At 35.6% G+C, this 22,610-nt stretch overlaps 2 protein-coding genes across 2 annotated transcripts; one reads left to right on the top strand and one right to left on the bottom strand.

Moving 5' to 3' along the window:
• Positions 1-3,135: 3,135 nt before the first annotated feature.
• Positions 3,136-18,383, top strand: RB195_016106 (uncharacterized protein; the record flags this gene model as incomplete). The annotated part of the gene is made up of 12 exons (XM_064207116.1): positions 3,136-3,193; positions 12,845-12,980; positions 13,058-13,193; positions 13,265-13,416; positions 13,988-14,133; positions 14,597-14,725; positions 15,179-15,285; positions 15,383-15,486; positions 15,800-15,953; positions 16,779-16,896; positions 17,900-18,036; positions 18,195-18,383. 12 exons carry the CDS (start codon positions 3,136-3,138, stop codon positions 18,381-18,383), a joined length of 1,566 nt encoding a protein of 521 aa, XP_064062997.1.
• Positions 18,384-20,738: 2,355 nt separating this feature from the next.
• RB195_016105 (uncharacterized protein) lies at positions 20,739-22,405 on the bottom strand (the record flags this gene model as incomplete). Its single annotated transcript, XM_064207115.1, has 3 exons — positions 20,739-20,943; positions 22,052-22,178; positions 22,276-22,405. 3 exons carry the CDS (start codon positions 22,403-22,405, stop codon positions 20,739-20,741), a joined length of 462 nt encoding a protein of 153 aa, XP_064062996.1.
• Between the last annotated feature and the right edge of the window lie 205 nt (positions 22,406-22,610).

Raw genomic sequence — 22,610 nt, 5'->3', positions numbered from 1 at the left:
CACGGTTAAATTAGAGAAAAAAAACTAAAATCTACAATTTTGGAAGAGCAATCCTGTAAATTCGTCGTAATGCGGTTCAAAACTTGAGCACCTGATCCGCACTTTTACAGTAACACAAGGATTCTGCGATTATTTTCAGAAAATTTGCAAACGGCTTTTTTTCTGTTAGTTTTCTGTTAGTTTTGCAACCTTTTACTGTTGGAATCGGTGAGAATTTTGCCATGATTGACTTCCCATAAAAAATTAATTTTTCGCACATGCAATTAAAAATTGCATTATTTGTGGAAGAACGAAAACAGATCAAAAATCCACGTTTAAATTTATTTAAATTGCTTTAGAAAAAACATTAAAAAACGACACCGTCGAAATCGTAACCGCTATTTTTTCGCAGATTTCACTTACATTGTCATAAAAAAATCCGGCGGTTATATGAGACGCTTGTACAAAACAAAGAAAAAACAATCAAACATTGTGCGACTGATAAAATGTTCGCTTTAGGGGGTAATAATATTTTTCGGCATAACGCAACAATCCCTGTGGGGTTTTTTTCGCATTTACGGGATTTTCCCATTATCTCGTCCCTTGCGCAGTCTTCACAATCTCTTAAAGGCATCACCCCACGAATCTGAGGTGGTGCAGATTTCAGGTGGAGTATTCGTATACAGGATGGGAGACTACGGAGAGGGGGTGATTCCGTCCATTTCTTCCTAATTGCCGTAAAAAACGGCCCGGAAGATACGGCTTCATTCGTTTTGGCGCACCATTTTGTACAAGAGGTTCGATTGGAGCGCGCCAGTCTTGAGCGGCGCCGCATCTTCCGGGCCGTTTTTTACGGCAATTAGGAAGAAATGGACGGAATCACCCCCTTCTCCGTAGTCTCCCATCCCGTATACGAATACTCCACCTGAAATCTGCACCACCTCAGATTCGTGGGTTGATACCTTTAATCGCCTCATGTCACGAAGTTGTCAGTTTGCCATGAATGTGTATTGATTGATTTTCTTTTGGATTCTTGGGATGAATAGTTTAAAATGAAATTCACACAAAACATGGATAGAGAAATATGCACATCTTCGAAGGTATCGATTTTCTGGATTTTCTCGGGACCACAAAATTTCTGTCACTTGTCAATTCATGTCAATTTCTACTTAATTTCAATTTTTATGTCAATAATACGGACTTTGTAGGAGGCATACAGTAATCCTAGCAGACTTTGTTTTAAAAAAGTAGCTGTTTACAAAGCAGTGCCTAATGTTTATTCATTGAAATTGATTGGAATTATACCAAAATTTGAACCCAAAAAAAAACCAGCATTTATGGGTAGCCAGGAGAAAGCTATCTAGGACACTTTTTTCTTTTTCAAATAATCATCGTTTGAAAAATTTGGAAAAAAAGGACGGTGACATCTTCGGAATTATTGTCGTTTTTACAAACTACGTGCGCAATATTCGCTCATTCTCTTCATAGCATCTAAATTTCTGTGTTTATTTCCTATTAGTGGGCTTCCGAGAGGTTTTTGGATGAAAACCTTTATGAACCAGAAATTTCTTTGCTTTTTCGTCGTTTTTGAAGGTCTAGATGAAGATTGACGGGAATAACCCTGCGTTTGTTCCGTCAAGTTCCACACCGCTCTGGATCAATGCTTCGATAATCCTTTGAAACGATAAGAAAGGATGCCATATACGTTGAAATTAGTCTTACGTAGTGTTCCATTATAAGATGGATATGCTTCGCGGGTGTAGCGCAGTGGGTTGGAGGTTCTGCTGTGACTGCACGATCGATCGGAGGTTCGAATCTGCCCTAGTGTTAACCAAGCCTTACATTCCCCCGGAGCCGACAAATCAGTACTAGACTTGTCTGGGAGGATGAAAACATTGATTTGACTCATAGGCCTGCACGTTTTTTTCATAGGCCAGACACCCATTCGTAAACCTCAAACGATTCTGAATTGAAGTGGTGGCGTCTCAATCCTAAACGATTGATTAACGCTAGACACTTTTTCCACCTTGTGCCTCACCGCACTGTGGTTCTGTTCCTCAAAAAAAAAAACAATAAAAAACGATTCTGTGGAATACCATGTAGGACTAAATTCTATGCATATTATCCGTTTTTGGGGCGGGTGTGGCGCAGTCGGTTAGAGGTCCATTGTAGCCACACGGTCGAGGGTTCGAAACCGCCCTAGTGCAAACCAAGCCTTTCATCCCTCCGAGGTCGATAAATTGGTACCAGACTTGTCTGGGAGGATAAAAACACTGACTTGATCATCGGCTGGCCCCCGCAAGTCATTGTATAGGCCAGCACTCGATCCAAAACCTCAACGATTACGTGTTCCAGCAAAACGTGTTGGCGCATCCCGAGTGGATTGATACGTCAGTGACTTTATCCTTTTTTTATTATCCATTTTCATTACCTCGAACGATTATCGAAACACTGACCCAGGGTAGTATGAAACTAGAAGCAGTAAATATAGGATTATTCCAATCAACACTCATTTAGATCCCTTGGAAGACGGGGAAAAGCCGAAACGTTAGGCTAACAAAGGTCCCATCTAAAAAACCTCGTAGGTACAATAATAGAAAAAGAATAGGCAGAACTTTACCGACGTGCAAAGATATGAGAATGTTTGAAGACAGCACTGCTACTACGTTTTGCCTCAGAATACGTTTCCGACCGATTTATCCATCGCGAACCGTCGGAATCTGTCGAAGTGGGGGAAATTCTGAATTTTGAAATAACCATTCGAAAGCAAATGAACCGATGATTTCAAATATACTTCCAGAATATAGTTTTGACAAATGTTTGGTTTGAAAAAGAATATATAAAGATTTTTGCCGGCTCTATGAACTATTTCCTTACCTAAAACAAACACTTTTGATCATGTTTATTTTTATAATTAAGTTAATACCAGCGAAAAGATTATGATTGAACGTTATAGTGAGCGTAGCTTACCGTTCCTCATATGTTTTCATTGTCGTGCGCATCGTAATTTCGACGTCACACGGAACCGCTCGGGTCAGACAGCGCTTGTTTTGCGGGTAATCTGTTCAGCTTAACAACACTTGTGCAAAGATTCCGTAAGCGGAATCCGTTGCCGCCCGCCTCTTGAGGTGGTCTACCCGTTTACACTCGGCGCATATGGTTGTTGTGCCTAAACACTCCGAAAAGACTAATGTCAAAACTCCTGCAGCGAACAGTAAGTTCATTTGCTTTTTAAAAAAATTATTTTTTTCCCTCAAAATTCCTCAAAATAATTGCCACCGTAAATAAATGTGAAAAATTCATAATGTGAATTTTCTTTTGATTTGTTGGATTGTAGATTTGTGGGATTGGTGTAAAATTAATTGAATTGGTAGAAAAAGTTGTTTAAATTGAATGTTGAATCGTAGATTTGTAGACATGGTGCAAAATTTTGAAAAATGAAGAGAAAAAGATCCGAAAAAGATCAGAAAAGAAAAGAAAACTGTATTGAAATTCCAGTAATTTTACTAATTTTACTTGTTTACTTATTTATTACTTACTTATTTACTTTACTACTATTATTACTTATTTATTCACTGTGGAAAAAAATTTTGCACTACTAACGTAGCCCTAAAATTGAGGAAACTTTCGGGAAAAAAAATTTTCGTCTTGAAATTTATTTGTTTGTGAAATTTTGTGGAATAGAACGCCGAGAAATCGAAACATTTAGCACATCTAGGATCTTTTCGCATCCTGTTTTCTCACTTCACTTCGTTTATTTCCGGATTCGAATTCCCCGAATGTTTTCGTTGTCGGTAACACACATAAACATCGGGGAAATGTGTTCGAGCGCGGATTTTTTTAGTTTCCTGAATTTTCTGGAGCTTGTCTCAGAGCCTCTTATCTTACTAACGGTAATGTCCACGTAGAACTGGTTGGCTGGTAAGTGGACACAAGCCAGCGGTACAATTACGGTACTTTTTTAATGTCTTACCAGAAATTGATACCGGTACTTAAAGAAACATTTATTTGCATTGTCTCGTATCGCTTCAGCTTTCCCCACAAACTATATTTGCTTAAAATTTTTATTTTATAAAATTAATATAATCCAAAAACAAAATAAAGCATATTTTTGCACCAAAAACTACTCTTTTTCATTCAGAAGTTTTTTTTCCTGCGATATAATCTAAATCGATAAAAATTGACGTCTGCAAATAACCCACAAATCTGTATTTCTTTCTAAACAAACACGAATGCAATTTGTAATTTTATTATTATTTTATTTTTATTCTTTTTTTTATTCTTGGCAATAATTTTGCGAATTTTATTTATGATTTGAAGGAAAAATATGATAGAAATAAAACGGCGCCACACTTTTTTTTCTGCCAATATTATTTCGTTGATTTCCTAGCGTAAACATGGTGCAGTGATAGTTTTTTTTTTTTTGAGGAGTTAGCCATCTGTCGGAATAAACATTTCCAAGGCGAAAAAGTGTGGATATATACATCTGCTGTGTGGTGGCTGCATTTATCCGGGTGCAAACTGTTGTTCTGTAGCAACAATTTATCCACCCCAGTCGCATTTATCCGGGTTTTAACGGGTTTATCCAGTTGGATAAATCACCTCGGAAAAGGACAAGGATTCCATATAACATAGAATTTTGTGCAGTAATAAGGCTAATGCTCGGTACAGGTTATAAGCTAAAATAACGGATGGGGAAATGATATGGTTTTCACTCCCACTAACAAATAGCTTGTTCAAAACTCATGGAGGATTGGGTTTAACCGAGTAGTGGTCATCCATAAAATAATCCTGAAGTTCTGGCGACGTTCGCTTGTCGAGCGAGCGACTATGCCGACTATGTACGTACAATCCTTATAATAGAAAAAAACGAGAAAATCTCTTCACGTTGCCTTTTTTTCTCGAAAATGTACTAAAATATTATTTCTAAAATTTAAAATTTAATTTAAAAATACTCTTCCCAAAACTATGTAAAAATATCGAGTATGAGAATAAAAATAAGAGCAAAATTAAGAATAAAACAAAAAATATCGAATGCAAAGGTAAAGTAGCAAAATTTCAGTAGAAAACCCTTTGAATGTATGTGATTTCCAGTCGAAGGTTTTTCAAAAATTAGGACATAACATTTCTCAGCTGACAAATCTCAGGTGCTCACATCTATATTTCGCTTTTTTTAAATTAAAATTATCCTAGCTCTCATTCACTTTCTAAACACTAATTTCAACGATTTAGTTGAATTTAAATTTCATTTTATTTCTTTTTTTCGTGCAATTTACAAACAAATCGATGAGTAAACAAAAAAAATACTACTAACCTTATATGAGGTAGCGACTCGTCACTGCTTCTATGATGTTTACGATTCACGTGGGTACCGTATCCGGGGCCTAAATCAACAATCTTTTCCTTGCTTATTCAGTAGTACGCTAGTACTCTACCTCAAATAGACTTGTTAGTACTGTAGTTAAGCGCGGAGGTAATTCTAGTAGTTGTTTACTGTACTGAGAATCTTATTTAACTCGTAACTCAACATTTCGGCGAAAAGGCCATACAAACACATGTAATTGTTGCTCGGATAGTACAGTGTAAAATTCCGATCTTTTCATTTCCGTCAAAAATAACAACTCAAATGACAACTCTTTTGAAGCCATTGCTGTCATTTTCTCGTAATTTCGCTAAAAATTCGAAGGGGATGGGACCCAACGACGCTCAATGAGAATGGGTTGCAGAATTTCCCACCTTCATCTGAACACATTCAGAGACTGAGACACAATTCGGGGATTAATTGATTTGTAATGGATGTAACAATCGTTATCATTTATAGTAGATGAATAAAATTAAATTAATTAATAATTAATAAATTAGTGACTAGTATTACTTAAATTAAATTAAATTAAAATGCAATAATATTATACAATAATAATACTATAATAATACAATAATACAATAATATATAATATATAATACAACTGTACTGAAATACATGGATAAATTATTGTTTAAAATAAGAAAAAATAAATACTAAAAAGTTTCTCATTCGAACACGTACAGACTGAAACAGAGTTTGAGGAATATTTGATTTGTGATGTTTGTTCGAATTCGAACAATAGCGTTTTTCATAGAAAAAAATAATATTGACTAATATTTAAAATAAAAGAATAAAATACTAATATCTTCGTATATAATCTACTACTACTAAAATACATAAACAAATTATTAATTAAAATAAAATATATGGATAAACTCGCGTTTCAAATAAAGTTGATAGATCAAAATTCTTTCCAACTACTCGTGTTGCACCGGGCCACCGCGACGCCTACGCTGCGGATCTGTTCACGTTAGCAGCTGCGAAGACGCCGAGAAAGCGTGGTTACGGTGAAGAGATTTGCTCCACGCAGCTTTTTTTTATCGGCAAAAATTGGATGGTGGCATGGAAAATTTATAATTTAGTTTTTTTTTTCTAGAACGAAAATACCGTGGTTACTTAAGTCCTGAAATTTAGGTTGTATTTCAAATGCATATTTCGTGCACTATTCTACAATCGTGAACATATCGTGAACAGATCCCAAGCCGCTTTTTTTATCGACACAAATTGGATGGTGGCATGGAAAATTTATAATTTAGTTTGTTTTCGAGAACGAAAATACCGTGGTTACTTAGTTCCTGAAATTCAGGAAAAAAATGTATTTCAATTGCATATTTCGCACGCGATTCTACACAATCAGCGATCATTCATTCATCTCCGCTTATGATTCCACAATTCGCCTACGTACTCGCGTAGCGTTTCAATGTTCCCCAGAATCTTTGCTGTATAAAGAATGCGTCAGCGTAAAGACAATACCAGTTCCTCTACTATTCTTACGTTCCTTTGTTATGAATTTCTTCAGTCATCATAAAACTTTTTTTTTCGGTTTACTATACGGAGATGAACATGGTAATCCTTTATGAATTTGACCATTACGCTGACATTCGCGCATTGTTAAACGTTACTTTATTTTTTAAATTTATTTTACTTATTTTATTATTATATTATTTCATTTTATCTATTTTATTTATTTATTCTTTATTTTTATTCATTTAAAATTTCTATACGTTACTTGGTTCGTTTATTTCTCTTCCACTTTATTTATTATGAAAGGTGTCCTAGCAAAATTATTTTGAATGAATTGCTGTGAAAATTTTTTTTAAAAATCCCATAAAATGGAATCCTGTGAATTATAAATTATAAATTATTATTATTATACAAATCCTATAAATTAATGTCTTTCACCCATTCACACTAGGCGTAGACATAGACAGTAAAACTATATCAAAAATCCCCCCTCCTTCCATGCTGCAGCCACAAAACATCCGTATTATTCAGATTTGAAATTTGATCTATATCGATTAATACTACATAGTTAACTGATCAAATAGGTACGGTAGCGAAAAGATGTTGAAGAACAACTGTAAATGAAAAAAACCCACTTTTCCCAGTATTTTATTCGTTAGTTTCTAATTCAAAATTATCCGATTTTTTCCATAAGTCCTCTCATTGCCCACCCAACGTGTTGTTAGATAATAAGACATCGAAAGCGCTACATCCGTAGAACTCTACCTGAAGAAAATTATTCAAAAAATTGTCTCATTTTAAAGGTTAAAGGACGAAGAAAACAATTGTTTATTCAAATTATTTTTTATTCAATTATTTTTAATTATTTGATTGATACTGTCAAGCAATAGCCAAGATTGTTAACAATCTTTTATTACGGCTAAGGTTTCGGCGTTCTCACCTTCCTCATTAATTATAATTTGACCTTTAACGTGCCTTTAATGTATCCGTTTGATCCACCAGCTTATCCATGAATTTTTGCAGCTCAAAAATTTCTTTCGTCCTTCTTTAAACGCGTGAGAAAAATGCAAAAAAAGAGCACTTTTATTGCGCAGCTTTTTGACGCCTTCTTTTATTTCGTGGATTAAATGTGAGAATTATGCGAATTGATTCAATTTCGCATCAATTTCCAGAACATCGTCAAGATTCAAGAGTTCTACACCGTTATTCACATCTTTTATCTGTTGCCTCGAAATTTCTCGCAGAAAATTTAGTCTTTTTTCCATGGGATTTTTCCATGAATTTTACATCAGATCGCAAGAGCAAGAGATCGTTTCCCATTATCGAATCTATTTGTACCGTACCTCTCCAGATTTCCTGATATGTTCCCTATTTTGGGGAAAAATTTCAAATCGAAGCTTCCCGAAAAGATAACCGTCACAGCCATTGTAGGCTAGAATTTGGACTTTAAGGATTGAAATATCCAAGAATTCGTAGCACTGGAGCGAGTGTAGCGCAGTCGGTAAGAGAATCCGTTGTGGCTGCAACTTGATCGATCGGAGGTTCGAGTCCGCCCTAGCGCCAACCAAGTCTTTCATCTCTAACAGAGCTGTTTGGGAGGATAAAAACACTGGATTAACACGTCGACTAGCTCCCATAAGTGATTGTATAGGCTAGACACCGGTTCAAAAATCTCAGACGATTCTAAACTCACGTGAACGCGTCGGCGCATCCCGAGCGGATCAGTTCCAGACACTTTATCCTTTATCCTCCGTACCGTAGTACCGGAAATCCCGCTGGACTCACCTGGACGTTAGATAACTCTGTTGGACAGTTATTCCCGGTTCTCGTACTCTGTTAAATTAATGTTTTGAGGATTATTTTACATTGTTGAAAAAAAAGAAGAATGAAATCTACATAGGATCATTCTGAAATGAAAGTTTAATTTAATTAATGTGAAGTTCAAAACTTTCAATAAAAATTCACATTTAAAATAAATAAAAAAAGTAATAATAAATAAATAATAATAAATAAAATAAATTCGCCTCTTGATTTAAATAATAAAGTTTTCATTAGTATAATATGAAATCGTTTTTAATTTCAAAATCGTGAAATAGCTCGAATTTTCTTCTTATATTATTCCACAGCCATCGTTCTAGGAGTGCTAATTATTTTACTATGAGGTGTATAATTTGAAGGCTTCTTCTAGAATCCGAGTCTAGGATAAATTCCAGAAAAATCCCCTAAAATTGGGGAAGAATGGCTAAAGAATTAGTATTTCACCATTGAGCTATCCCTATACCAGCTGTCAACGCATCCGACTTCAATACAGAATCATATGAGGTCTTACGAACCCGTAAGCTGCCCTTACAGTGATTTACAGTACCAATTTACTCGGTAACAATTTATCGACGTCACAGGAATGAAAGGTTTCCTTGCTCCTTGCTTGACACAGTTTCGCAGTCCCAGGAAGCGCAGGAGATTCCAGTAGTCCAGCTTTACTTCCCGGAAAAAACAAATTGAAAACTTGAAGAAAAATCGCTATTGTGGATCCCTATTGGTATGGGCTGATCAGAACTCGGTCGTATCGAAAAATGTTGCCGATTCGAATCGACAATCAAATAATCACAGTCACATGTAATCCGTAATGCCGGCGGCGTTGTTCCGGACCGGAAACGCGGCGGCGTCGGCGGCGGCGTCGGCAGCACCGCCCGAGATGATAGTCAACAGTGCTCGGTGGAGCTAGGCGGAACGTGACAATCCGGTTCGTCTTCGAAAATCCGCTATCGCTTATCTACGGTTCAACGGTACGGATTCACTCTCATCGAGGTAAAATCGACACTATTCAATTTTTTTTTACTTCGATAATCTTGTTGAATGGAATTTTTAAATCTACTCTTCACGTGGTAAAAATCATTTCAATCTTCAAGTTGCTCTAGAAATAATATTAACAGAATTTTAAGCAAATCTCTTTAAACCAGAAGTTATGAAAATTAAAATAAAGATTTCCACAAGTCTCGTTAATTTGGCTTCGGTTAGATCAAATACTAACAGAAGAAACCTTAAAATCCATGATGCACTCAATGAATTTCTGGTAAAAAAATCCGGATCAAGCGTATAAATTTCATGTTGTTGTTTGGACGAGTTTACAGCACAGCTCTTCACGATTTGTATATGTATGTAAACATAGATCCACGTAAACATCTCATGTGAATATGCTGCGATGAGGAAGTCTCGTTGATTCTTCCTCCTGCGTAGATCAAACGTTTATTTTTAGAGGAATTTCTCTGATCAAAATGAAGAATATCCTAAGGACTTTAATTTGTTTTCGGTTATTTTACCATATGAATCGTCTAAACCTACGGTAGTTAAAAGCTTAAGTGATTTCATCGTAAGCAACATCTTTCACCATCTTTCTATACTTAAACTTTCTTATTTGCCAACCTCCAACAGTAATTCTATTTATTTATTTATTTATTTATTTATTTATTTATTTATTTATTTACTTTATTTATTTACTTATTTATTACACTCAGTCCCATGCCAAAAAGGATGTGGTAAGGACAAATACAAAACAAATACAGATAATACATAGCAAAAATATAGCAAAAGAATAAAAAATAATCAGGGATCAGTTCCTCGTACGATTTTGACCTACGGTGATTTAGCGCTAAATAATACCGATAATATTCCCACTAAAAAAATAATTTTGAGAGCTATCCGTTGGGAAAAAACCCTATTTGAATTCAAATTTGATGTTGATCACTCTATAACTCTACTCTGTCCACAAATCTCTTATTTCTAAAAGAAATTTCAAAAAAATTCCTATGACTTATTTAGATGGTGCAAAAATTATCAGAGAATTTAGTTTTTCCACGCATTTTTTTATATATGCATGGATAAACTAACGTTGTTTTCTAAGAAAATTAAAATTATTTTTTGAAGTTTTTTTCTTTATCACGACTATCCATTAGATTTTTTGATGATCCAGGCTTAAAACTGATCACGTTGCTCCGAAAAATAGGTCAAGTACGGTTGTTAGTTTACCATTCGTTGACCTTACCTAAGTACTTCTATTATTTTCTGTCCTCGGCATGAAAAAATGGGACCTAGAGAATTTTGAAAGTGCAGCCATTGGTGCAAAATTGATCTTCGAATTTTACGCCCTGCTATATGTACTCACACTTCTAAAACTTCTAGCAGAGATTGTATTTCAATGCCGAGGACAGAAAATAATAGAAGTACTTAGGAAAGGTCAACGAATAGTAAACTAACAACCGTACTTGACCTATTCTTTGAATATCGTCTTCCACAACCCTGTTCTACTGTGCACTTATCGTTCCTTGCTCTCCGCTATAAGTTAAAAAAACAGCTTCTGCAAAAGTTTATCTGCTAAACTTCTTTCTCCCTTTCTTTCCAGAAATTTTACCTCACATATTTATTTATTTATTTATTTATTTATTTATTCGCATACGCAAATAGTGCACTAAAAAACACATTTGTCTATGTCAGGATAGTTCAGAAAAGGTCGGCAAACTCGTTGTCAGTGGGGCCTGATATTTGAACTGGAAACATCCACAACTTCTCATTGACATAATTAAGGAGAAATTTTGAGACATTACGGTACAACCTTACCTTAAATGTTTACTTCTTCGGTGTTATCCTTACGTTACTTGCGCGCATTAAACGATAGGGGATAAAGTTGATTAATCCACGGTTTGTTTTTGTAACGGGTATTCCTCAGTAGTGTACGGTAGGCCACATACATAGTTACTGTATGGTTGAATGCTCCTGAAGTCAGCCATGCAGAGGTCCATTGAGGGTTTGGTCGAAAACGTTAGTAGATTTATTAAAATCCCTATCCTTATACTCTTAAAATACCATTCTATTTTTAAAAAATCACCTAACTGTACCGGTTAACAACACTTTTAACCAGTAACCATAATGCATCTACAGTTACGTTATTCATAACCGCAATATAATGGTTTCTAAAATATCTGAACCTTTCACGTCTCACCTGCCTGTCTTCACCTCACCTATGAAAACAAGGAGACCAACCAGAGCCGGGCGGGTGTAGCGCAGTCGGTAAGAGGTTTGGCTGTGAAAGCACCGATTGATGGTTCGAAAACGCCGTGGTGCCAACCAAGCCCTTCAACACTCTAAGGTAGATAATTTGGCATTAAACTTGTCCGAGAAGATATAACACTGACTCGGTACATCGGCTAGCCCCCCGAAGATCATTGTATCGGTTTGACAGGAGGTTCGTGAACCTCAAGAGGATTCCGAATTGGGATCGAACGGGTGGGCGTATTTCCGGAGGGATCGATCGACACCGTAACCTTAGTGTTTAACCTAACCTGGCTATAGGTACACGTCCTAGTTTATTCCATCCGAAACTACTGGCCTAGGATACTCTCACTGCTCCACAATACTATCACAGGGACGTAGAGAAGAAAAAGAATTTAATTTTTCGAAAAAAAAGTCTCGTGTACGAATTTTCATTTTATAAATAGTACAGTATAGCTGGTAACTCCCTGCACCTGATTAGTACAATTCCTACAAGGATTAAAACCAATTCCTTGGGAAAATCTCGTTAATTTCTATGAGGATCGAAGTAAAATTGATTTTTTTTTAATGTTCCTCCCGATCGCAAATGCTAAGCGATGTTTTTTTCTTCATTTTCCAAATTTTCGTAATAGCTTGCTTGAATGAATGTGAAATAGGTGGGATAGGTTTCGTACAGCTATTCAATCATAAAACTATGGGACCATAATGGGACCTTTAGTGAAATTATGTGACCACCGTTAGGAAAAGAGAATTAATTATAACCATGATTTTTCACTTTCTAAGCAGGAGTTCTTTTCACTGGCTGAGCATTGAAAGTGTGGAAAAAAAACCGCTGAAAATTTATGAAAAGAATATTTTTCAAAAATTCATAAATTTAAAAATCGGAGTATTTGATCTACACGCCTATGATTCAGAATGACTGATGAATCTCCGGTGTCGAGAAAAAAATTGTTCAGCTGACCTTCATTCCCAATATTTATGTCGTTTCAGATCAATTGTTGCGAAGTATGTCCGCCGTACATCCGGTAAGCGACGGTTTGCCGCCCGCACCGCGTCCAATCGTCTATCGATGGTTTCCGAGTTGGCGCCTTATTACCGCATGTTTACTGTGTGTCTGCTTTGCCAGGTTTGTTTGTGTGAATTTTAACTTCTTCCTCGTTCCTTAATAGGATTTTTTTCCAATTAAAAATTAAAATTTTTCAGTGTCCACATGATGAATAGTAATATGGGTATGGCAGTGGTGTGTATGGTGTACACAGTCGAACATAAAGAACATAAGGATGAGAATATGACCGATCCTAATGCAGCGCCAAAACTCAACTTAACTTCTAAAGAGGAGGTTAGGATTTATCCCGAGGACTAGGGAAAGGATCATGTGCCTGAATCGCTTCCGAATCCGTCATCGTTTAGGGTTACATCTTTTCCGCATTCAACGGAGGTCTTCTATTTATGCTCCTGACTGGATTAATAGCTGATAAATTCAATTCCAAGTATATGATTGTGACCAGCGTGACCCTAGCAGTCATCGCAAATCTCATCATCGCAAAATTTTCTATTGTCAGGTAAAATTTCCTCTTGGAGTTGGATTTGATTTTTTCATAAATTATTCCGAAAAAAAAAGAAAAAAAACGGGGCCTTAAAAGCAGCTCATGAAAATTTTTGATTGCGACGGACGACACAGCGCAAAAGAAAAGAAAAAACTAGGAAATTCTAGGAAATGAGTTCTGGTACTTACAGAAAAATTACGATTAGAAAAATTGAGAGCTGTGGTGGGACAAAAAACCACCGGCGTGAAACCGTCTCCTGTTCGCGGATCGGGAAACAACTCAATCGATCGACTTAGTTTTTAAACCCAAGTAAAAATAACAGAAGAACTATAAAAAAGAACAAAAAAAACAAAAAACAAAACTAGCGAATTATTCGGAAAAGATGTATATTGGACCAGAAGAGGTAGAGTTGAGGGGTCTCCACTGACCCATCGCTGATTAATTTTAACGGATTCGGTTAAGCAGGAGAAAAACTCGATTTTTTCTCGGCCAATCAAATGAAAACTTCCTTGAAGAGTTCCCTACTTTCGAAAATCACAAAAACTAAAAAAATAAAGATAAAAAACTAATTAACTAACCATTCCAGTGTATATTTTGCTATCGGTGGCCGCTTCATGGTCGGGATTGCCGACGCTCTTCTACAACCAGCAGTGAACTCCCTCATCACGAGATGGTTTCCAACGTTTGAACGAAGTTACGCTCTCGGTTTAGCGACTGGTGGACGACAATTAGGTGAGGAGACGTCGTTCTGGCGTCGATGAATAGTACAAAGAAGAAAATTTACTGCAGAAAAAGTGTAATAAGAAGAAATACAGAAAAAAAATGACGGTTACGATAATTTCATTTCGAGTTCTCGGGAATTTCTTACGAAAAAAAAAGCTCTTCTCGATAAAAAGATTGAAAATCACGTAAAATCACCGTAATTAAAATGGTAAAATAATTTTTGTTACGTCGTTATATACATAAATAATGAAAAATCTGTAGAAAACACATCAAAGTTGAATATGAACGGTAGAAGTATATATGAGGAAAAAGAAGAACAGAAAAAAATACATAGTGAATGATATGACAGAATAAACATTGGTCGACTATCCTTTTATATCTATAACATTGATTGTTCACTATTCCATTTTAGGAGAATAACCAGTGTTTCGATTACGGTAATCGCCTCAGGACCGCACGTGTTCGTTTTCAGGCACTCTCATTATCACCCCCGTTGCTGGTGCGTTATGTGCTCAAACGGCTCTGTTTGGAGGATGGCCGTCTATTTTCTATGTATCAGCTGCAGTTGGCGTATTTTTCGTAGCTATATACTCTGTGTTAGGTTTGTTTGTTTGTTTGTTTACATATTTTGAGGAGAAGTTCAAAATTTTTCTTGGCTTGGGCGGAGAGGTTAGGGGAAAATTTTTCAAAAAAAAAACGCCGTTTTAATTAAAATTCCAACCGACAATGCTTCAACAAGTACACAACTAAGCTTTTTCCTCTCTATCTCTCTCTCTCGAAATCTCTCGAAAACATTACAGTAGAATACAGTAGAATACGGTATAAAAAATCGGTATAAAATAAAATCACATGAAAAATCATATGAAAATCTCGGCATAATATCATAAATACAAGTTTTTGGTTTACGACATTTTTATGTCGAAAAATGTCTTTACTGATGTGCATGGAGAAAAAAAAACTTAATTTGATTCCAGAAAAAAACCTTCTGCGTCCTCCAGGGGTCATAAATCGTCGTTTATCGATCGATTAGATCAAAAATTTCTGATATTTTCAGGAGCAGACAAACCTAGCAAGCAATCATGTATAACGGATGCTGAAATAAAATTTATTACATTAGCAAATGTAAATGAAGATGTTGGAAAGAAGCGAATCGATCGTAAAGTATGTTCGATCAAGTGATTTGTGGAAAAATATTTGGTGTTCTGGAGGAGAAATGGAATGGAAATCGAAAAAAAATGAAAAAAAAAACCATTTTCAGGTCCCATGGTTGCGAATTCTTTGTTCGCCGGCCGTTTGGGCGTCGGTGATCGCTGTTCTTTGCCATGAATTCCCATTGATGACGATGATTATGTTCTTGCCTAGGTGAGATTCAAAGAAAAAGATAAAGAAAAGAAGGAAAGAGAGAAAAAAGAGGAAAAGAATAGGAAAAACAGTGAGATTTTCTCCGAACTTGATTTTCCACTCTTTTACTTAGCTATTTTTATTCCAGTCAAAGATTACATGACGGGGTTTTTTCGGGAAAAAATCAATCAAAACTGGGCATATTTTCAGAAACTCGTATGAAAAATATTTAACTTCTCAAAAAAAACTCCACTCAGAACGAAGTAATCTGATATCAACGAATTCAAACCCAAACGGAATAACGCCGACCTTTTCAAGGATTTCTCGTTTTCAGCTATCTTCATGATGTTCATCATTACAAATCCACTAAAACTGGTATCCTATCCGCTCTTCCAACCGCTTCGCTTTTACTGTCGAAGTTGGCCAGCAGTTATGCCACCACATGGCTACAAAGACATACCACATGGAAGAGAAATACTATTTGCAAGGTAAATCCTTGATTTTTCCTTACTAGTAGAGGAAAAATTTCAGGCGACTATGAACAAAAATGGAAAAAAAATAAAACTTAAGTAGATTCCTATGATGTTTACAAACAGCACAAATCAAAAAAAAAATCCAATTTGATCAAAATTTTCATTAGCAAAAATTGACGATCAAAGAAACAGTGACTTATTTGCTACATACGGACCAGCGTTAAAAGATCATTGATTACTGGTGTTTGGTCAAAATTTTCATTCATTTGCGATCAATATAGCATGTACATACATAGTCCAGAAAATGTGAAAATATATCGAGTTCATTGAACCCGTCGATCAAATATTAAATATAGGTGGGTGAATGATGAAAAATAGTGTATGTAAATATTAATAAATATTAATAAAACATTAATAAGTAGATCACAAGCTTACTTTTTGTAATTATTATTGAATAATCAAAGTAGCAATAAATAAATAATCAATTTTTAAAAATAAAAAAATTGGGGAAAAAAGGAAGTCAAGTGGACATTATTTGCTACATACGGAGACCAGCAGAGCGGCTTAATCGACTATTGATTGATCACTATTGATTGATCACTGGTATTTGTTGCAATTTTTTTCTTCTTTTTTTTTTGAGCGATTACAGGTCATCACAGAATGGTGCCCTTTATCTTAGAAATTTTGCTGCATCAGAGAGAAAGTTGCTTTTCCCTATGATTACTGTGAGATGCAAATAATTTAAAATTTTTCCTTATTTTTTTTAATTTCTCAATTTCTCTAACAAATAAATAAACAACATAATTCAAATACAATAAATATAATAAACAAATATTTCAGGTGCTCAATTCCATTGCATCACTTGGCCTTGGTGCTTTCCTATTCGCCGCTACTTTACTCGATTCTACTCGTGCCCCGTTAGCAGTACTGTTCCTGTGCCTAAGTAATGCTTCAGCAGGTACACCTATGCCACTACTATAAAATAAACAAAACAGAGAAAAAAAAACAAAATAGGAATCGAATAAAACGATAAAAACTCACCGATAAAGTTGATGATCAAAGGAAATATTTTTTGCTTACGATATTGTGATCTTTTCGGTTAATTTCGATGAGAATTGCGATAAATTATAAGCGAATGATTTCACGAAGGGAGATGAAACAGGCAAAAATGAAAATGGAGAAGTTTTAGTCTCAAAAAAACAATTTTTTCAACAACCACTCTTAGTCAAATTAAGTTCTTTGGAAGAAATAACTCTTGGAAAACGGCTAATCTGTCGGAATCTTGGATTTAGAGTGGATAAAAAATTAAAACAAAAAAAAATAAATGTCAAATTAAATAAAAATAGGATTTGTGGTCCATCATTTACTCAAAGAAGTGATCAGATCGGATCCAAAATCAGATCCAGATCAGCGCCCTTTAACTGGCAGTAATCGGAAATAGAAAAAAATAGAATAAAATAGAATAAAAAAATAAATAAAATAGAAAAAATATCGTCAATTCCTATGCAGGCCATTCTTTCGTTGCAGAGCGGCTGAGCAGTGTCAAATCGTCAATTCTCAAATTTTTTGCGAAGCGCGAGCGAGTATGACTTTTCTTAAGCGGCAGGAAAGGCAAAAAATGAGAAATTTCTTTAACAAGAAACTAGTGATCGCAGGAAGTGGCAGTATAGTAATGAAAAATAAAATATTCCATCAAATATCATGTTCTTATAATATATAATTCCAAAAATACAAGTCTGAGCGATGGTTTTTTTTTTCAAAAAGTACGGATCTCTCCAAAAAAAAAGAAACAAACAGCAACAAAACAACAACAAAAAAAAGTACAGTTCTCGTTTCACTCTTACACACATTTGGTCGTACAAATTTTCTCATTTAACACGGAGAATTTCTCCAAAGAAATTATTTCTAATGTACTACATACGTTTCTCTTTTTCTTTGCTGTAAGGTTTCGAATTTTTCAGGACTTCACACTCCTGGATGTCAAACTGCACTTGTCTCATTGGCTCCGGCATATTCGGGAGCTGTGACGGGATTTGCGTTCTTTTTCGTCGCATGTTCCGGTATTGCGAATCCGATAATAACAAAATGGATTGCACAAGTATATTACCGTATTCCTAGTTTTTTTTTTCCTTTTTTTATCCTCTCTGTTCATTCTCCACTTGGAAATCGTTTTTTAAAGCGAAAATTCCAATCCAAGGGGAAAAAATCTTTTTCGCCTATCCCAATTTTCTTTTACATGGTAAATTTTTTTTCCAGAATGGGACCGCTTTGGAATGGAATATGGTGTTCTACATCTCTACAGTTATCGCTCTTCTACCACTAATCGTATTCAACGTATGGGGTTCAGCGGAGGTACAATGGTGGGCGGCGGGTCCCAAGGCGTCTACGTCCACTGGCCCAGAAAAATCGACGAAAAGCAACGGGAAACCGGAAACAATCGCATAATTAACGCTAATTCGCTTGCAGTGAACTGCCTTTTTTTCAGCGTCTCCAAAACTTATTTCAAGTTTTTTTTTTCATTCGATACCAAAATATTTTATAGTACTATTCTTATATTTAGAATATTTGCAATATCTCCTATAAAACGGGTTTACTACTATATACTAAGAGCTGCATATATAGAGAGTATTTGCTGATATGAGAGGCGTTCTTGTTGAAATTTAATAAAGCTGAGCTTGCTGCTTATATCACAAAGAGAAAAACTTATTCGTCTCATTTCATGGAAAGTTAATTAATTTTCTGTTTAATTAGTAAAGTTAATTTCAACTGATTCAAGGACCGAGTTCAAGCCAACAAAAATAAGACAGAAAGGATTAAGGATGAGATTTTCCATGGTTATTTCATATGTAGCCTGAATACGATGAACTTATTCCACTTACGAAAAAAATAAAGGACAAATCGTAACTACGGTATTAACAACGGTAATTTACTACAGTAGACCAAAAGATATCTCACTGACCCGCAAGGAGGAATTCCTACGCCTCCAGGAATTGAAGGGTGACCCAGGTCAGACGAAATAACACAACAACTAAGAGGAACGGAATCAGGACCTGCTCAAAAACTTTTATACTAAGAAGATAATTTTCTGAAAATTTACAAGGAAAAAACACTTTAAAAGCGCAAAAAATTTTAAAAAATTTGACTAGGAACATTCCAGAGGAAACCTTGTGATTTTTCTAAATAGAACCCTTAACAAGCAAAAATTTGCTTAAAAAAAGAGAAAAAAAGTTCGCCCAACATTTCGAAACGTTTTGAGAGCAATATGTGCTATTTTTCACAAATAAATTTCAATTTCTCATACATCCACCATTAAAAATAAGATAGAAATGCATTTAAGTCGTTTGTAATTCCAAAATTAAACAAATTAGGATTGGATACTTCTCCATAAAAGCCGCTATTTCTGGAAGAAAAAGAAACTGAAAAGTAAAACGGAAAAACTGAACGAAAAATCCATTTGTTGGGTGATTACGGCGTGTGGAGAGGATCGAAGACGGGAGGATCGGAGTTCTCGATCTGCTATTGATTCGCTGACAGTTATACGTAGATCATGATACATAGAGATCACACAGAAACGAATAGTCGCCCTATTTCACTATTGTTCCACTTTCAGTTTAAAAAAAACAATGGAGATTAGTGTAGCAATAAATAAATATAAATAAAATAAATTAAACAATGAAACAGTGTAGTAATACTACAATAATAAACAAAAAATAAAATTAAATACAAAGAAATAAATACAAAAGTGTTGATAAAGTACTAAAAATAGACAGCAGCATAATAATAAAAACCAGGGGTAATGGTAAAATCGCACTAAAGTGTTAACAATGGCGATCCAACCAGGTTACGGAATGCGGTTAACCTGAATCCTGAGGAGGTCAACGATGCGACTGACGTGCACGAATTGTTCCAATCGATGTAGGTCACAAAGATATGAGAGGAAAAATCAAAAAAAGAAGAAGACAAGCTGCTTGATTTCTTCTCTTTTAGCCTATAACTGACATAAATACTTTTGAAATTTCTCAAAAATCTAAAATCTAATCTGCTAAGGTTAAAAGGACCTTCAAAGACCTAAAATCTAATTAAGGATAGAAGATAGATTGTAAAAATATTCAAGGATCTGCTAGGATTTCTCGCAGAGAGGATCAATTAACAGATTTTCAGCAGTAAAATACTAATTTAAATAAACATTCGATTGAAAGTAAGCAAGAAAAAATTTATTACATGTTGCGATAGTACACCAACACCCGCATTCTGAAAAAAAAACAACTGTATACAGACCCATGGCGTGAGATATCACAACTATCTTATCACGGCTAATATAAACAATTTTGACAAAAAAAATAGAAAAGAATACAAATTACGCAATAATACGCAGAAAAAAACGAGGTTCAATATATTTTAGAGAAAGAAAATTTTGTAAAATTTCTCTTCCTTGATACTTCAACTTCAAATCAAGTGAAGATGTTCGTGTGTCTGTGTGTGTGTGTGAAGAACAATTTTAAGCTGGTCACGAATTAAAAACGAAAAAAAAAACAAAAGAATCTGGATGAGCATGGAAACGGCAAACAATACAATAATTTCCCAATATTATTTCTGATCGAGATTTTTTTTGTGAATTAAAAGAAGTTTTATTGTACAAATTCGAAATTGATCGCTTAAGTTCAAGTGGATACAACATGGATATGAGTTTTTTTTTTTGGGAAAATAGAATCATTGAATGGTCTTGGAACATCACGGATACGGTTACTGTCCATGAAATCATTCCATTCACACACATACGTACATACATATAAGAGTTTCTCAGACAAACTCTGGATTAGTGAAAATAACGTGGTCGCCGGAAATTTTCCTCACATAATCTCGATACGATTTCACTGTCTTCAAACTCCAACGCCAAAAAACAAATAAAATTAGAAACAATGCGGATATATAAAAATGATCCGATCGTTTTTCCTCTCTCATAGAATAGATGATGGATCCGAGGAAGAAAGCGGAGACGAACATGCTGGAATAAAAATAATAAAAAAACTAAAATTCAGAACCAAAAAAAAACACCAATAAAAGAAGACCTAGTGACCAAAAAAGCTGGGATAATAGCCTGAAGAATCTTGTCGCACTCGAAGCTTTCTCTCTATTTCCGCTCATTTTTATTGTCATTCGAAGAAGAGCTCAAATTCTCGTTCGAGGGACGGCGCAAATGAGGGAAAACTTAGCGGAAAAGAAGTAACATGAATAAGAATAATCTCCGTAGACGATAAAATCAGGAGCAGGCGAAATTCCCACACTTCTGCAGATTTTCACATCTATGTCATCCCGCCACATCAGGCTGAGCCTTCTCTCCGTTTTTTTTTTCGAATCCAAAAGACAATGCAAGCATCCCCAGGCCGACATCGTTATGGTGGTTCTTCAAAACCACGAGAAAAACCACTAGGACTCAAGTTTTAGGCTTAGTTTAAACGTCATTAAGACTGAGTCCTTAGGGACCGAGACCGACGGTGCCATCAGACGGTACCATTAGGAGATGTATGGAACTCGTCCGAGCGTCTTTTAAAGCGTCCGATGGCAGCGCATTAAAAAAAAACAGCGTTATCCTAAGATCAAAACGATTGGTATCTGATTGGGATAGAGGTAGGATCATCGCAAACTGCAGCGATGAGGTGGTGCTAGCAAGGGTCCCGCCATTGATCCTGACCGCTCCGCTCCCCTGCAACGTTTTGAGCGCAGCCGCTTACGCAAATGCAGCGGCCCTCACGTCGTACTGACCCGACTACAATAGCGCAAGAACCCGGGGAAACCTACTGTAGCTCGGGTTGGTTCTAAAATACTCAAGTAATGAAAAGGGGTTATTCCTTCGAAAAATATTATTATTAGCGATATTATGTGTATGTACAGCAAATATATTCTATCTAAACACACGCTTATACGGTAGCCGCTTGACGCGTCCAATTGGCCTGGCGCGACGCGCCAGCCGCGACGCATCTCTTTGCCTTTGACCTACTCGTTCCCAGTTCTTTAAACCATCGCGAGAAAACGGGGATCATCCAAATTCAACCAAAAAAAATGTCAGAAATTTTCTCGCATAATAAAAATAAATAATATTTTAAATTCCATACCTGACAACACTATGAATAGATGCGCATACAATGTAGGGGAAAAACATTGACGACTTCTGTTGCACGATACCCGCAAGAAGGCAATACGCTATTCCGGAATTAAGCACAAACGCTAGGAGAAGGCCACCTAAAATACTTACATGGTTAGGTTAGGGATAATCAGAAATTCCAAATATTAAAATTATGTGTTTTTACTGTACAGGAATAGATTGAAAAAAACTCACTTATGTATAAAGCATTATTTGTCGAAGTTTGCTCTTGAAAATCCCATAGTGCACAAGCTAAGACGGAGGAAACAATAGAAATACTAAGAAAAATACCACAAATTAGTTTCACGGTCGTTGCCGAATCCATCTGAAACCATGAAGGTTTTACGTTTGTATAAATAGTTGCGTAAGTAGTACACTTCATACAAAATCCGAAAATTTTCCGATACATAGGACACGTAAAATATGATACGACTGGAGAAAAACGATTAATAGAAAGAAAATCAAAGCATATTGAGGAGTAATTTTTGAAATTTGAAGAAAAAAATGAAAAAATCTGCATTCCATTCGGT

The sequence above is a fragment of the Necator americanus genome, chromosome V (genome assembly GCF_031761385.1).
Source record: "Necator americanus strain Aroian chromosome V, whole genome shotgun sequence".
Classification (NCBI taxonomy): Eukaryota; Metazoa; Nematoda; class Chromadorea; order Rhabditida; family Ancylostomatidae; genus Necator; species Necator americanus.
The sequence above is the reverse complement of the archived record's forward strand: the minus strand, read 5'-3'. Positions and strand labels throughout refer to the sequence as shown.